Consider the following 17056-nt stretch of genomic DNA (forward strand, 5'->3'; position numbering starts at 1 on the left):
TGGGCGGCAGAGAATACCTCAAAACGAGCCTTGACGGCGCTCCCCTTTGCCGGCAGCAGACTTTTTGGCAAATGCCTGGATGAAATCAGCTCTGAGCCTACAGGTGGTAAGAGCACTCATTTACCACAGAACAGAGCACGCTTCAACAGATCGAAAAAGCGTAGGCCTCTTTTTCGTCCCTTTCTGAGGTTTTTCAAGCCCTAAGCGGCCAACCGACAAGGCAATCCCGGATCAGAAGCGCAAGCCTTCCTTCAAACCTCGCCCTTCCTGGCGTCCCCGCCAACAGGGCTCCAAGTCCTATACCCCCAAGATTTCCTCTGCATGACGTGCAGCTTTTAACACCCCCAACCGGGTGGGAGGCCGCCTTCATCTTTTCCATCATGTCTGGCTGGCTCACGTCTCGGATGTCTGGGTGAGAGAAGTCATCTCAGAGGGTTACAAGCTTAAGTTCAGCTCCCCCCTCCACCCCGGTTTTTCCGCTCATCTTCCCCGACCTCTCCCTCTGCCGCTCATTCCTTTTTTTTAGACTATTCTCACCCTTCTGTGGCAGGGATTGATCGTCCCGGTTCCTGTGCAAGACCGTTTTCACGAGTTCTACTCCAATCTCTTTGTGGTACATCCCGTCCCATCCTGGACCTCAAGCCCTCACCCGCTTTCTTCGGCTCTGCCGTTTCCAGATGGAGTCCTTGAGATCAGTCATTGAGTCAATGGAACCACAGGAGTACCTGACCTCGATAGACATCTAGGGCGCTTACCTCCATGTCCCTATTTGCGTCAGTCACCAAAAGATTCTCTGGTTCGCAGTGGGTCCTTTTCACTACCAGTTTGTGGTTCTCCCGTTCGGTCTGACCACAGCTCCCAGAGGCTTTACAAAGGTTCTGGCCTCGATCATGGCTCTGCTCCATGCCAGGGGAATAGTAGCGATCACATACTTGGACGATATTCTGATAAAGGGTCCATCATTCCGGGAAACAGCAGACAGCATGTGCATCGTCCTGGACACCCTGGAACGCTTCGGATGGATTCTGAACCGGCTAAAGTCATACCCATCTCAGCGATTGACTTTTCTGGGCACCTTTGCCCCCTGCTCTCCTGCTTCAGATTCTTCCCTTGTTGCATCTCCGTCCTCTCCCCATTCATTACTGGTTGTGGGTCACATGGTCTCTGCCTTCGAGGCAGTGCCCTATGCTTAGTTCCATACCATGACTCTTCAGCAATACATTCCCCTGTATTGGCTTGCACGTCGTACGTTTCCCTGCTCCGACACAGCGGGCCCTCAGGTTTCCCCGATGCCGACGTCGGGCCGCTCGTTCCTTCCCCTCCGCTGGACGGTATTGACAACGGAACGCCAGCGTCCGGGGGTGGGAGTATCGGAAAATCTCTCTGTTCAGGGCACATGGTCGCACAAGTAACGTTCCCTTCCCATCAACATTCTGGAATTGAGGACGATTCGTCTCCCTCTGCTACATTGGACCGACCACCTCCGGGGACGTCCGGTTCGGGTTCAGTCCGATAATTACACGGCTGTGGCATACCTCAACCACCAGGGCGGCACCTGGCAGCCATGGCAGAAACGGTGCCGATTCTCAGCTGGGCGGAGAACCATGTCCCGGCACTGTCGGCAGTTCACATCCCTGGCGTCGACAACTGGATCGCTGACTTCCTCAGCCGGGAGCGTCTCAATCCCGGCAAATGGGCTCTTCACCCGCAGGTTTTTCTAGCAAATGACTGTGAATAGATGCGAGAGGCGAGTGCAAACACTTAGTCAATTAAAAAAGGAGGGTAATGCTACAGGCTGAACAGCACCCAATGGAAGTGCAAGTACTCCGCCTATGGAAGGAGGGTAATGCACCAGGCTGCACAGAATCCAGTGGTATGAGCTTATAAAGATACACAAAAGCACCTATATGTGTCTGACTGATCACTAGATGATGCCACCATGGACAGCTCTGTTGTTCTGATGTGAATACGAACGTACAGGTCTACAATTTCAATGATTCCTCTTAACTTGCACAGGCATTGCATTTTTTTTTACAGCAGTCTGCATGCTCTATTACAATTTGTAAGGTAGTGCTATATTCACTTACAGTCTGCTCTGCTATTCTTTTGCTCACTAACTTTGCATAATCTGCTGCCCAGCATGTGCAATACAATCCCTTCAGAGGCAGGGGGAGCCAGGGAGCAGTGGAGAAAAGAGCCTTGTGATCGGAGATGTCCTGTACTAAAGGGAGGGAGGAGATAACCATCATGGGCCAGATTTATCATTACACTGACAGCTCACTCCACTTTCACATATGGCTAAAGTCAGTTTTAGCCAAGTCAGATTTATGATCGGCCCTTTAAGACTGTAATAAATGTGGTTTGACGGTAGCAGTATATCCGTCAGTAAGCAGCTTTACAAAAGTCACACATCTTTACAAAAAAGTTGCACGTTCTATTAAAAAGTCTCATAGGATAAGCATGGTCCACACTGGAGTGAAAGTGCGCATTTTTTTGCGACTTTTTAAATAGTCGCAATAGTAAATCTGTCTAGAAATTCATTTACATAAGAAAACACGCCCACTTTCAGAAAACTGGCGAGCATAGTGCAGAGCAGAAAAAAGTTGCAAATTTCTGCGCAGTTTTAGCGATTGCGCAAAAATCTGAGACTTTTTCACTCCATTATTCTGACTTGAGATAATGATAAATCTGGCCCCATGTGTTTAGAGTATGAGACAAAAGCAGAAGATACACACCAGGAGCATGGTCATGGTATGCATGTGAGACTGGCTTACAGAGGAGTCTCAACCACAGACAGTAAGTTAGCAAGTGACTAACATTATTGCATGTAAGCAATCTGCACTAAATATTTCATAGAGGGGCACGCCAACAAGCTACTGAGAGCCATCACATACATCTCAGTAATTAGGTAAGAGCAGATCGGATTATGCAGGTCTTTGATACATGAATGCACTGGTGAGAGTGGTCTCGGTCGTGTGGACCCATTCACTAGCATAGATATAGGACATGATGTACTGCTTAGGATGAATCCTGTACTCTCTATAGGTCCTTCAGACATTTTGATAGGTGTACCAGATATGACTGCATAATATATCTGAGAAGACATTGATATATGCGTATATTTATGATATAGACAAAAAAAATCACAGAAAAAACTAAGATAAAAACATCCTGCACGATATGATACAAATGTGCGGATGTCACTGGCCATATTATTGAAGAAAACCACAGAAATAAGATAATAATGCACTTATTAAAGCAGATGCAAGCACTATATATGGACTAAGTCCTCACTCTGATATGATAATATCTGAGACACTTAGTCAATATATTTTGATCAAAACACATCTAAGCCTGCCTACCGAGGAGCAAGCACAGCCATATGTACCACCTAATTAAGGCGCTCTATTGGATAGGGGAGGGGGGCAAAAGTGCAGAGGAATGCTACTCCCAAGATAATAGGTGCGCATTCACACTTGAAGGTGCCACTCCCTCAAGCAAATACTACATAGACGAAAAAAATCACAGAAAAAACTAAGATAAAAACATCTTCAAGTGTGAATGCGCACCTATTATCTTGAGAGTAGCATTCCTCTGCACTTTTGCCCCCCTCCCCTATCCAATAGAGCACCTTAATTAGTTGGTACATATGGCTGTGCTTGCTCCTCCTCCCATTGGTTGCTTGATGCACATGGAGGTTACTAGGAGCAGCACACCATATGTGCGTCATCTGCGCTCCTGAACATAGAAGCCCAACGGCTTAGGTAGGTTTAGAGTAGGACCGGCCTGACCTGAGACCACCTTGGCGTTCGGTAGGCGGGCTTAGATGTGTTTTGATCAAAATATATTGACTAAGTGTCTCAGATATTATCATATCAGAATGAGGACTTTGTCCATATATAATGCTTGCATCTACTTTACTAAGTGCATTATTATCTTATTTCTGTGGTTTTCTTCTATATTTATGATATACTTTAGATGGTAGCCCATGTACGTCATTATAGTATGATGTCATAGGATTAAAGTGCGCAATCTCTTGTTGGCACTTTATTTGTTTCCACGTCATTGTATGTATGTATGTATGTTTTTTTAATAAGAATAATACATTTTGATATATTTATGGGTATTTTGGTACTTTATTCATTGTGTTGAGAAATATTTGTAAGAAGTACATCCGTGTAAGCTACGCACTGACCATATTGATCTAGTAGAATACTAAATATTTCAAGATTGGCAAACTCATTTAAACCATAACTCTAATGCATATATCATACTACCCTGCAGTCTCGGAGTATGTGAAATGTACTGGATGTATAAAGGAGAAATCTGAGATCACTTGTTATTCCTGTTGAGAAAAAATACTAATGTAAACGCTCTTGCACCATCTATACTAACGTGAAAAGGTGATTTCTGCCAGGGGGACATCACAGTCCATGCAGTCATCAATGAAACAGATACAGATATTGTCTGCCTTCAGCTCCACTCCAGAGATCCAGCGAACGGCTCCAGTCCCACTGCTGTTCTTATTAGGCTTCAGTGGCTCGGCATTCTTAAAAAGCCACGTAGCAGCTTTGTTTAGTTGACCTTATAGGGATGGAAAAGACAAGTATTTCAGGATTTATAGACATTAAGCAGCCACATATGAAGCAGGATAGTTTACATTAAAAGGTAAAAGAAAAGTTACATTACAGGAGTTGTGCAGCGATTTATATTGATGACCTATCCTCAGGATAGCTCATCAATATCAGCTGTTTGAAGAGAAGGCAGCGACCCATGCTGTTCATTATACTGCGATTCTTCTCGGATGACAAGTACTTGCTCCATTTACTTGATTGGAGTGAGTACTTGTCATTACACTACGCCGCCGCTCCACAGGAGACAACACGTAGTGTAAAGACCAGGAAGCAAATCAAATAGCTGATCGTCTGGGGGTGCCGGGTGTCAGACCCCGCCCCCCCATCAGATATTCATGACCTACTCTGAGGATAGGTCATCAATATAAATCGCTGCACAACCCCTTTAAGTGTTTGGTTCAATATGCCCCCTATTAGGGCCCAAAGGGAGTAAGGCCTCTTGCACACAAAGTTTTTTTTCCCCCATTTACGTTCTGTTTTTTGCATTCCGTATAGGGAACCGTTCATTTCAATGGATTCGCAAAAAAAACGCATAACGGACAAGAATACTACTGTTCTATTAGGGGTCAGCTGTTGCGTTCCGCAAAAAATGGAATGCACACGGACATCATCTGTATTTTTTGCAGATCGCTAAATACTGAAAAAGCTATACGGTCGTGTGCAAGAAGCCTAAGCATTAGAGGAACATTATAAAAACTGGACTTAAGGCAATTATCACATTGCTGACGCAGCTTCAGTTTAAGAGTCCATTCACACGTCCGTAGGGTATTGCGGATCTGCAAATTGGGGATCTGCAATACACTCGTCCGGCACCCCCCATAGAACTGCCTATTCTCGTCCGCAATTCTTGCCCCATAGAGAATAAATGGGAACGGATGCAGACCCATTTGGAGACGTGTGAATGGACCCTAAGAAGTGCTTGTCCATTTGAGACAATCCTGTTAAGGGCTCATGCACACAAACGTATTTTCTTTCCGTGTCCGTTTTTTTTGCGGACCATATGCGAAACCATTCATTTCAATGGGTCTGCAAAACAAAAAAAAACGGAAGTTACTCGGTGTGCATTCCGTTTCCGTATGTCATAGAACATGGTCTATCATTGTCCGCCTTATGGACAAGAATAGTACTGTTCTATTACGGGCCAGCTGTTCCGTAAAATACGGAATGCGCATGGATGTCGACTGTATTTTGTGTGGATCCGTTTTTTTTTTGCGGACCGCAAAATACATACGGTCGTGTGCATGAGCCCTTAATGGGTTGTCCCAACTCGCCCTTATTAAGGAGAGATGAGACAGCCCCGACCACCAATGAGCTGGGAAACAGCAGAGCAGCAGCAAGCTACGGTATGCTGTTTCCCGAACTGTGCTACTTTGTTTTTGGAGCTCTCATGCACCGCAACAGGAGCTACTTAAGCAGCGAGCGCTGGAGCACTCTGCTGTTTTCTGGCCGGGAGATGGTCGGAACGGTGTCTCATCTTGCCTTAGTAACGGCGAGATGAGACAACCCCTTTAAAGGAGCATCCCCACTTCATGAAGTCATAATATATCTTTCGAATATGCCATCACTTTATGGTCAGTGGTCTTTTGATCTCTGGGAGCCCCACCGATCATGACATTGAAGGGGGTTCAGTGCTGGTTTAAGTGCTGTGTCCCATTCATAGCCCTCCCTGCACAGAAGCACTCCCAGCCAGATGTGATTCAGTTTCCCTTTACAGCCGGGTGGTCAGAAGCCAGGAGCACTGCTGTGGGGGGAAAGATAGTGAAGAGGCCAGGGGTCTGAATCAGCAGTCAGGATTGTGTGTGGACAGGAAGTCAGTTTCTCTATGTATTCCTATGGGAGCCTCACTCTAAGTCACATAGGAATGAATAGAGAAGTAACAGACTTCCTGTCCTGTGTCAGTTGGAGATCAGAAAGTTAATCACATGACATAGCTGAAGATCAGATGGGAGGTTATAACTCACAAATACAGTCACTGATGAGATGATTACATTCACTACTAGTGTTGAGCGAACTTGTGTTCTAAGTTCGGCGTCGGGTTATCGAAGAATCCCGATATGGATTCCAAATTCCGTTGTGGTCCGTGGTAGCGGAATCCATAACGCGATTCTTCGATAACCCGAACTTTAGACACCGAACTTAAAACACAAGTTCGCTCAACACTATTCACTACAGATTACATCAGGTACCTTTCTAACAGGTGCGAGAATAAACATTTTTGCAGGACTTCTTTAAAGATAGGCTCCACTTATAAGAAACTATTCAGAATACATCTATCAGGGAATATTATAAATCTCTAATATAACGTTATTATTAAAATCACTCTCTTTTAGCTGTCAGAGATATAAGAAAATGCTGAAGGAAATATAAATTACAGAGTCTGTAGTCTCAGGAAGACCATAGATAATATGGACTATCCAAGCAGCATTGACTGAATACAATAAGTGGAAAACTGATAAAAGCTACTACCAAATGCCTCCATGTTATCACTGGCCTGTGGATCACCAAGTAAGACGAGCACCCTTCCTGGCGTCACCCTCACAGTCTGATGGTCCTTACAAGGCGAGGATTCAGCTCAGATGTAAGTATAAATCTCTTATCTACTGCATGAGTTATACGGTTTCCTGCATTACAATGATTTACCTTAATGACAGCAATAAGACAATGATTACCTTGGCAGGCCAGCAATGCTTTACGACAATCTGCTACAGCAAACCCCAGCTCCTGCAGGCGGGCCAGCTGATTTTCTAGAGAGCAAACAGCCATGGTGAGATACAGAACTTACATATGATCATTCCCTTAACAAACCCCCGTGTTTAGCATCTGTAAATTAACCCCAACATGTCTAAAATACTTATGTCAGGTCTTACCCAGAAGGGGATCCATCACATGTCTGTGTACATCTTTCACAACTAAAGCTTCACTCTCCTTGGTGTTGCCTTGACTGCTGCCAGAGACGTCGGAGGGTGCAGACTCTGGGGCACTGGAGCTGGTCTGCCCAGGAATGGATTTTGCAATTGCCAGAAACAACTGCACATCATTGTAGGATAATCTGATGTCCAGGGTCTGTAACTGAATCTGATATTACAAGAGAGAAAAGTCACTACAATATTTCTACCCCAAGCAGATATAATCCAGATGACTATTTGGACAACCACTGTGTGAATAGTTTGATGTATGCTCCAGAACCTTTAAATGTGTAGTCACAACGTTATGTGGACAGAGTAATGTTCTTTTTACAAAACCTTTGACATAATACGTTTTAATTGGGGGTGGCCTCAGTGCCGAGGCGCCTACTGATCACTGGAAGGAGCTGTTCCCTTTTGGCTAGAATAAGTTTTGTTCAGTTGATGCTCAGAGATGCAGGTTAGCAGTGCAAGTGATAAGCTAATGAATCTATTCAGCATTCTGCCTGTCTCTTTAATCCCTTAATATATAATCACAAACGTGTATGTCTTTATGCTTAAGGGGTTGTAGAGATTTGGCTGCTGCGCTGAATCCGCTCCATACAGGGCAGATGCCGACCGTATAATATAGCAGACACCTGGCTGCAATGACTAGGACCGGCAATAATGCCAAACAAGGTCATTTAACCCCAGATGCTGCTGTCAATATCGACTGCAGCGTCAATGAGGCTAGACCCTCCCTCTGACTTCCTATCGTAGCCCCACAGCGAAATCACAGGACTCCGATCGGTTACCATGACAGCCTGGGTTCACAGGTCTGTCATGGTTAACTACCTGTAAAGCTGTGCAAGAGGCATGGCTTAGCAGGCAGTGTCGAAGAATACCATAGACTGCAATAGTATGGGACAAACAAACAGACAGTCCAAAGACAAACGAACAGATCACAGGTTCTAGTCCACCTAAGGTTACTAAAAGTTATGGCACTTGGAATGTAGAGAGGAAAAAATGCAAAATGCAAAAACAATAACGGACCCGGTTCATGAGGGATTAAAGAGGACCAAAAAAGCATCAACCACAGCTGAAGTGGAACAACACTAAGGCCTCTTTCACACGAGCGTGTCCGGATTAGGTCCGGATGCGTCCCAGTGCATTGCGGCAAACCTGTGCGAGTAGGTACCCAATTGCAGTCAGTTTTGACTGTGATTGCTTTCCGTTGTTCAGTTTTTATCGCGCGGGTGCAATGTGATTTGCACGCGCGTGATAAAAAAACTGAATGTGGTACCCGGACCCGAACTTCTTCGCAGAAGTTCAGGTTTGGGTTCAAGGTTGTGTAGATTGTATTATTTCCCCTTATAACATGGTTATGTTTTTTTTTTTAACTCCCCTTAATCCACTTGTTCGCGCAGCCCGGCATCTCTTCTGTCTTCATCTGTGAGGAAAAGGACTTTTGATGACGTCACTACGCTCATCACATGGTCATTCCATTTTTTTATATTTTTTTAACCCCTCCAGCCCTATTTTACTTAGCATTCTGTATTCAGAATGCTATAATTTTCCCTTATAACCATGTTATAAGGGAAACCAATAATGATCGGGTCCTTATCCCGATCGTCACCTAGCAACCGTGCGTGAAAATCGCACCGCATCCGCACTTGCTTGCGATTTTCACGCAACCCCATTCATTTCTATGGGGCCTGCGTTACGTGAAAAACGCACAAAGAGGAGCATGCTGCGATTTTCACGCAATGCACAAGTGATGCGTGAAAATCACCACTCATGTGCACAGCCCCATAGAAATGAATGGGTCCGGATTCAGTGCAGGTGCAATGCGTTCACCTCATTTATCGCACCCGCGCGGAAATCTCGCCGTGTGAAAGAGGCCTAAGGCCCCATTCTTCCAGAGAAGGAATGGTACTAACTGTCTGATTATGGAGGAAGAGCAGCATAACAGGTGAGCGCTTCTTATTTTACCTCTAGAATTGGAGGGAAATCTTCAGTGTTAAAAGCATCCATGAGGCCAGAGCTGTTTTGGTAAGCTGAATTTCCAACCAGTTCTATCTGTACATGAACGGGATCAATGATGGAGAGTGCAGTGTCATGTTCATTCCCCAAGCAACAGGAAAACACCTATTAAAATTATAATAATTAACAACTGAAAATTCAGCACAACCGCTACAAAATATATCTCTCCAGAATTATGTTATTAATTCAAATGTACAAATCATTAAATTGTACACCTGCTGTGACCTCTAGCAATGAGCTGTGATCTTCAGGTAAACATGGTCGCTAGCATTTAACTTCGGCACCAAAGTATTGCACAGTGCCTATTCAAATCAATGGATTGTCTGAGCTCAACTTTCTGCAGGTTTACTGCAGAGACACTGTCAATTTTGGGTTTGTATGGAGATTTTGATAAAACAACAAAGCAACCAGATTACCTCAATCCCAAATAAACTGCCAGAAAACGGACGATCCACTAGTTTGGGTCTGTACGTGAGAACGGTTGTTCCCTTGAGAATTATGGCACTGGTATCAACACATGATGCGTCTTCAACCACCACAAACTCTGTTCCTGTAATTTTAACACACATTATGTGTTAGTAAAATCCAGAATCCGTGGAATAATGAGAGATGATAAGCCTTATGCAAACTACAGAAAATGAAAAATAACACCTGGAAAAGGGGCAGTCCCATCTCAGACATCAATGGTATATGACTAGGATATGCCATCAATGTCAGATGGGTGCGGTCTCCACACCTATCTCCAGAACAAGCCCCCCAAAAGTTAAGCAGAGCGCACTGCACAAGTGCAGACACCCTCTCTTCAGCACTATGGGAGTTATGAAAACAGGTGATCGCTGGCTCTATTTCATGCAGCCCAAAGCTTTGAATGGAGAGTATGTTGCACATGCGCGGTGTGCTCCCTTTCACTTCGGTTGCCCGATTCGGGAGATAGGAGCGGGTCCCAGGCATGTTAGCTGCATCCATCTGACACTGATGACACATATCCTAAAGATATGCTATCGTTCAGGTGGGCAAACGCCTCTAATGTGACTGAGCCGAGACGGACAATGTGAGCACCCTTTAATTTGGGTTCTGCAGCAGGGTATATGTTTAAGCCGGGTCACATTAATACTGCCACTCTGGCATGTAATGGTCATACAGATGCTGGATATCGTACTGTGGTATATCCTTCCAAGCTTCTTCAACCTCAATCCGTAGTTCAGCCAAGGTGGTTGATGACTGTTGTACATGGAAGCCAACAACCACCTTGGCCCTCCAGTGAACTCTAATGTGGCCATCAACGCCAAACAATAGTGTTCTGTGATGAAAGCAGGTTCTGCCTTGATACTAATGATGGCCTCATCAGTTAGTAGGAGGGCTGGAGAGCGACTACTGCCATCATGCTTAGTGTGAAGACACACAGGACCAATACCCCTGCCTCTGGGTGATGGTAGTGAAGGGCAGTGAGTCTCATCAGACTCCTCTCCCTTGCAGCGTTGGCGCTCGGCACTGCCATCACAGCAATGACAGACTGCTCAAATCAGTGGGTCCGTCACCACACCATGCTGCCCTCAGTGAGCTGTCAGGTTCCCTTTATATCAGACATTTCTAAACTGCTGAAAGAGTTTAAAGGGATATTCCCATCGCAGGCATTTATGCCATATCCATATGTCATAAATCTCTGGCCTCCACATGCATCCTACGATTGAAAGCAGAGATGGCCGGAATTGTAGAAGCGGCCGAGCTCACTGTGATATGTGGCTTCTGTAACTCCTGATGACTTCAGCGGGAGTTCTGGAAAAAGCACTGCACAGTGAGTTTGTCTGTTTCTGTAAACTCAGCCCCACCTGGATGGGGTTTATATCATGTGGATGCTTCAGAAATGGAGACAGCTGGGGCTACCAAGGAACATTTCTTCTCTCTAACTGAACTATGAGGGCAAAGCAAACAGGGCAGTTATGATGTGGATGCAATGGATCCTGTAACGGCTGCAACCATAGCCGTTTTTCAAATTACACTTAAGTGGATGTTTACGTTTGCAGACCCATCAGAAATTACTAATTTGACCTTAAAAGGGATCTCAGGGAATTAAGAAAAACGAGATTTTTGTATAACTTACCAGTAAAATCTCTTTCTCGCTCTTTCCTTGGGGGACACAGAAGACCTTGGGTATAGCTCATCTCCCTAGGAGGCGTGACACTAAGTGAAAACTGTTAAGCCCCTCCTCCATCAGCTATACCCTCAGCCTGGAGAGAGAGACTGCCAGTTGCGTGTCCAAGCAGTGAGAAAAGGCAAAGTCCAACCAGTGGAAACAACAAGCCAACTACCCAACGGGTAAACAAAACTCGGAAACCGTGTAGAAAAAAACCAATGAATGGGTGGGTGCTGTGTCCCCCAAGGAAAGAGCGAGAAAGAGATTTTACTGGTAAGTTATACAAAAATCTCGTTTTCTCGCCCAATTTCCTTGGGGGACACAGAAGACCTTGGGACGTTCAAAAGCAGTCCAAGAGGGGAGGGACCACAGCACCAAGGCGAAGCACCCGAAGGCAGCAAGGAATGCCACCTGCAAAAACCAGGCGGCCCAAGGCAGCAACCGCCGCCGAAGCCAGAGTACGCACCCAGGAAAACCTGGGAAAGAGTGCAAGGAAGACCGTGGCCACCCTGCACAATGACATGGCTGAAGCCCATGCCTCCAGCCCCGGAAGCACCAACCGCTCTGGTGAAATGAACGGTGACACCAAAAAAACAGAGCCCTGCCCTTGAGCAGTAACCACAGCAATAGCCATGTGGTTAAGCGGAGGAAAGCACCCAGGAGCCGTGAACCTTGGCGCGGACCTCCTGGAAACAAGAGACCGAGCGTCGACAAGAGCCGGAGATGTCCAAGCAAAAAACTGCAGACACTTCAAGTAACAGAGTCCCAGTCGCAGGTCCAGGCCAGACTGGAGAAGACCGAACACGGGAAGAGAAAGGCAGAATTGGGTGAATGCCCAGCTTCCTAAAGAACCCCAGGGAAGACCCTAAGTCAGACAACAGAACCTGGACGAAGCACGGCCGGGAGCTAACACTAGTGTGCTCGCTGGACTCGTCTGGGCAGACGGGAGGAAATCCAATGCGAGTAAGCGCAAATCAGTGACACGGCAAAAAGGTTGGGAAAACTGGTCCCGTCGGCCCCCGAGCAACGCCGTCCCGAATCCACGCGGAGTGGGGGAGCAGATGGACAAACGGAAGGAACCGAAAGGGACCCGGCCAGTTTCCAACAGACTCCAGGACAAGTCAGGCTAAAGTCCTTGTCGTTGTAGCCACCACAGGAAGGTGTTCTACAGACCCGAAGAGGGGGCTTGAAGGGTAATCTTGACAGAAGAAAGTAGGCACGCCAGGTTACCGAGAAGGTAAAGTCCAAGCAGGACCAGCGCCCAGAATGGTAAAAGTAATCTGCACCCAGCGGGAGGACAGAATGCGGCAAACCCGGTAATAGGCACACAGCTAGTACAGCCAGTGTGAACAATGGAGACAGTACGAGGTCATAAGGAACACCGGGACCATCCATATGAACAACCATGGTCTCCCCAGGGGGGAGGGCAGTGAAGGAACAGCCCCTGAAGCCTGGCCGGGGCAGAAGCCACATCGGAGTGAAACTGACCCAGGAGAAGCCAAAACAGAGCCGTCGAGAGAAAAAAATAGCCGAGAAGACGGATGACACCCTCCAACCGCAAGGAGGAGTGGGCAACAGGGAAGCCACAGGACCGCTCAAAAAGCAGAACTCCGCTACTCCGAGATGTCCGGCTCACCAATTCGCAGAAGGCGAATACCCTAACGAATCGAAAGTGGAGGTCCCTGACCTCGGTAATCGAGCAACCAAGAGAAGTTGGGCGACCTGCTCAAAAAGAGCGGCTAGAACCTGGTAGCAAAACAAACTGAAGCACGGAGGGTGCCAACAGGAAGGACTCAAACCAAAACGCATCCAAGAGGAGGAATGGCAACAGGCGAGGGAACCGTAATCCGGCCAGAGCCAACGTAGACTGCGAGGGACGCTGGAGACAGCGCTCTCGACCATGTGACAGCTTGCGCTGGGAAGCAACGCCACAGGGTAACTAATGGGTACGCATCCAGGAACCACAAACACTCCCCAGACGGAAGGGCCAACGAATATGGTGGATACCGTCACAACGGAAACACCAAATATACCCTCCGAACAGAGAACGGATACCACCCAGCTCGCTGCAGTAGAGAACAATAGAGCCCATCCAGGCCAGGTGAACAGAAAGATCTCCTCAGAGAAGAGTGCCAGGCCGGCGGCAATCACCGTATCCCAAGAGAAAAACGACAAGTCGCAGGAAGAATGGAGGCATACGTACAAGCAGCCCCATAAGCAGTGAGAAAGCCAACCCACCTACGGAAGGAGAAGGCATACACGGCCCAACAACGCACAGAGTAGCAGCCCCCAAGAGTGTCCGCCCACTGCGAAATAGTCATACAGCAAGGAGGGCCAGCCACAGAGCCCCACAGAAGTGCAAAGTGCAACCGGGAGGGGGGACACACACAAGACTAGTATGGCATGCGACGGAGCGCAAGCAGTCTGCCCAGAAGAGAGGGCAATGTACTTGGCAAACAATGCGGGCAGCAAGCGTGCAAAGCCCGCCCAACAAGGGGGTGATGCCCAAGACCAGCACCTACTTCAGAGAAGGAAGACATACCATATTCCACCCAGAAGAGGGCCATGCACATGGCCACACCGCATCCAGCAGGACGTCCACCTAGTGAAAAGGGGACATGCACAGGGTAATCCTAACATTAAGTGAGTGTGCAATAATCCATGAGAGTACAACTACTTCGCCAATGAATGGGGACAAGTACAAGTCCAGCACAGCACATACAAGGACAGGTGTGAGTCCTGTGAGCGTACAAAAAGTCCACCCATGGAATGAGGGGTGGTCACGCACAAGGCCAGCACCGTATCCAATGGGAGTGCAAGCATTTCACCCATCTTAGAGGCCAGCAACGTATCTGGTGAGAGTGCAGTATGCTGCCCAGAAGGGGGAGCCATGCCCATGGCCAGTATTGCAACCAGGGAGAATGCGAGCACCCCGCCATGGATGGGGGTCAGGCACCTGGCCAGCAGCACACTGGCGAGAGAACAAACACAGTCAGTGAGAGTGTGTGTATGTTGCCTGAGGAAAGGAGACATGTCCATGGCCGGCAGCGAATCCAGTAAGAGTGCCGTACACCGCCCACGGAAGGGGGAACATGTATATGGCCGGCAGTGGATTTAGTGAGTTGCAAGCATCCCACCATGGAAGGGGGTCCTGCACGCGGCCAGCAACTTATCAGCGAGAGAACGACCCCAGTCAGTGAGGGTGTATGCATGGCGCTTGAGGGAAGAAGGCATGCCCAAGGCCGGCAGCGAATCCAATGAGAATGCAGCATACCGCCTATGGAAGGGGGTAATGCACATGGCCGGCTGCCCAGCACCATAACCAATGAAGTGCAGTATTCCGCCTAGAGGAAGGGGGTCATGCACAAGACCGGCAGCGAATCCAGTGAGTGCAGCATTCCGCCCCTGGAAGGGGGTCATGCACAAGACCGGCAGCGAATCCAGTGAGTGCAGCATTCCGCCTATGGAAGGGGGTCATGCACAAGACCGGCAGCGAATCCAGTGAGTGCAGCATTCCGCCTATGGAAGGGGGTCATGCACAAGACCGGCAGCGAATCCAGTGAGTGCAGCATTCCGCCTATGGAAGGGGGTCATGCACAAGACCGGCAGCGAATCCAGTGAGTGCAGCATTCCGCCTATGGAAGGGGGTCATGCACAAGACCGGCAGCGAATCCAGTGAGTGCAGCATTCCGCCTATGGAAGGGGGTCATGCACAAGACCGGCAGCGAATCCAGTGAGTGCAGCATTCCGCCTATGGAAGGGGGTCATGCACATGGCCGGTATCAAATCCAGTGAGAGCAGCGATTTCGCCTATGGAAAGGAATCACGCACATGGCCGGTAGTGAATCCAGTGAAAATGCAGCGGTCCCCTATGGAAGGGGGGTCGTGCACCAGACCAACACCGTATCTGGCGAGAGTGCAGAGTCCACCTATGGAAGGAGGACATGCACAAGACCGGCAACGAATCCAATGAGTGCAGCATTCCGCCTATGGAAGGGGGTTGTGCACATGGCCTGCAGCGAATCCAACGAGTGCAGCGTTCTCGTGCACATGGCCAACACCGTATTCGGTGAGAGTGCAGTATTCCACCTAAGCGGGGGGTCATGCACCAGGCAAGCCTGCATCCCGAGAGAGTGCAGTATTTCGCCTAGGAAGGGGTTGTCTGCACATGGCAGTTACCATAGCTGGAGGGCGCATGCACTTGGCCAGCGCTGCATCCCGGAGAGGGCTAAAGAAGGGAAGCATGCACCAGCCGGGGAGTGCGACACCATGCCGCTCATGGAAGCAGCACGCATACAGGCGGCGCTACTGAGATAAGGCTGCAGCGTCCTGCGCAGCGCACAAGAAATCCATTAGCTTAACCATGTTATGCATTCCCAAATAAAAAATAGCCTCACTGAGGCAGAAAGAAGTGCCACCATACAGGTGCCCAGCATAGAAGTAGAGGGGGGGGCGCGCCAGCCATATAGGCCCATCAGCCGAGCAAAACAAACAGAAGCACGGGGGCCGGTACCCGAAGGGTTAACAGCCACCAACCTGGAAGGGAGGAGGAGGCGGCGCCGCGATCCCCTGGGGGCGGGGAACCTCCAGGCGGGAAGAATTCGCGCCCGGAGAAGTTCCCGCCCCCTCCAACAGAGGCCGGAAGTTTGCGGCCTAGCAGGCCGTGAAGCCGGGGCCTAAATTTTCTGCGGCACCCGGCTGACCGGGGCCGCACAGGAAACCGGAGCGGACTGCCTGGACAAACCGGCCGCGGAAGCCCACCCCGCGGACCGGAAGTCAGGGGCCCGGGTGGAGCGCCGGAATGCGGCCCAGTAGGCCGAAGCCTGGACCAAAATTTACGGCGCCCGGCCGGCCGGAAGTCGCCGACGGCCGGCCGGAATCGTTGGAGCATCGTGCTCAAGCCAATGCCGGCCGCGGGAGTCTACCCCGCAGGCCGGAACAGTCGGGGGCCGGGAGGAAGTGCGGCCCAGCTCGGAGGTGCGGCTCGGTTAGAAGCGCCGGAGGTGCGGTCGCCCAAGCAGCACTGCCGTCAGGAAAAGGCCCCCGGTCCAGAGCAGCGCATCGGTGAGGGGATGGGGGGACCCTGAGACCGGGTGCCCGTGAGGATGTGAGCACAGCGTTCCAGGAGGGACGCTGATATGTGAAGGGAGGCGATGTGGCTGCCTATTCGCAGCATTCTGCTGCTAAAATGTCCCATGAGGGCCAGAAGGGAGGGGAGGGAGCAGGGAGTGGAATGTCGCCCCGCAGCACCCCAGGGGCCAGCCTAGGTCCAGCAGTGACCGAAGGGTCCAAGTATGGGGGGTCAAGCACGCAGGAGACCAGGGTGGGGGGTGGGGGACGTAGGGCTGGAGAAGCCACTCTCT

The 17056-nt window shown here is 48.9% G+C and overlaps 1 protein-coding gene across 1 annotated transcript in view; it reads right to left on the minus strand.

The window, feature by feature from the left end:
• Positions 1–17056, minus strand: part of VPS13D (vacuolar protein sorting 13 homolog D) — a 302704-nt gene that overhangs the window by 158116 nt on the left and 127532 nt on the right. The window contains 5 exon segments of the mRNA XM_044282181.1: positions 4396–4584; positions 7304–7378; positions 7502–7709; positions 9509–9664; positions 9976–10109. Of these exon segments, the coding sequence (XP_044138116.1) occupies positions 4396–4584; positions 7304–7378; positions 7502–7709; positions 9509–9664; positions 9976–10109 (762 nt within the window).

This window comes from Bufo gargarizans, chromosome 2 (assembly GCF_014858855.1).
Source record: "Bufo gargarizans isolate SCDJY-AF-19 chromosome 2, ASM1485885v1, whole genome shotgun sequence".
Taxonomy (NCBI): Eukaryota; Metazoa; Chordata; class Amphibia; order Anura; family Bufonidae; genus Bufo; species Bufo gargarizans.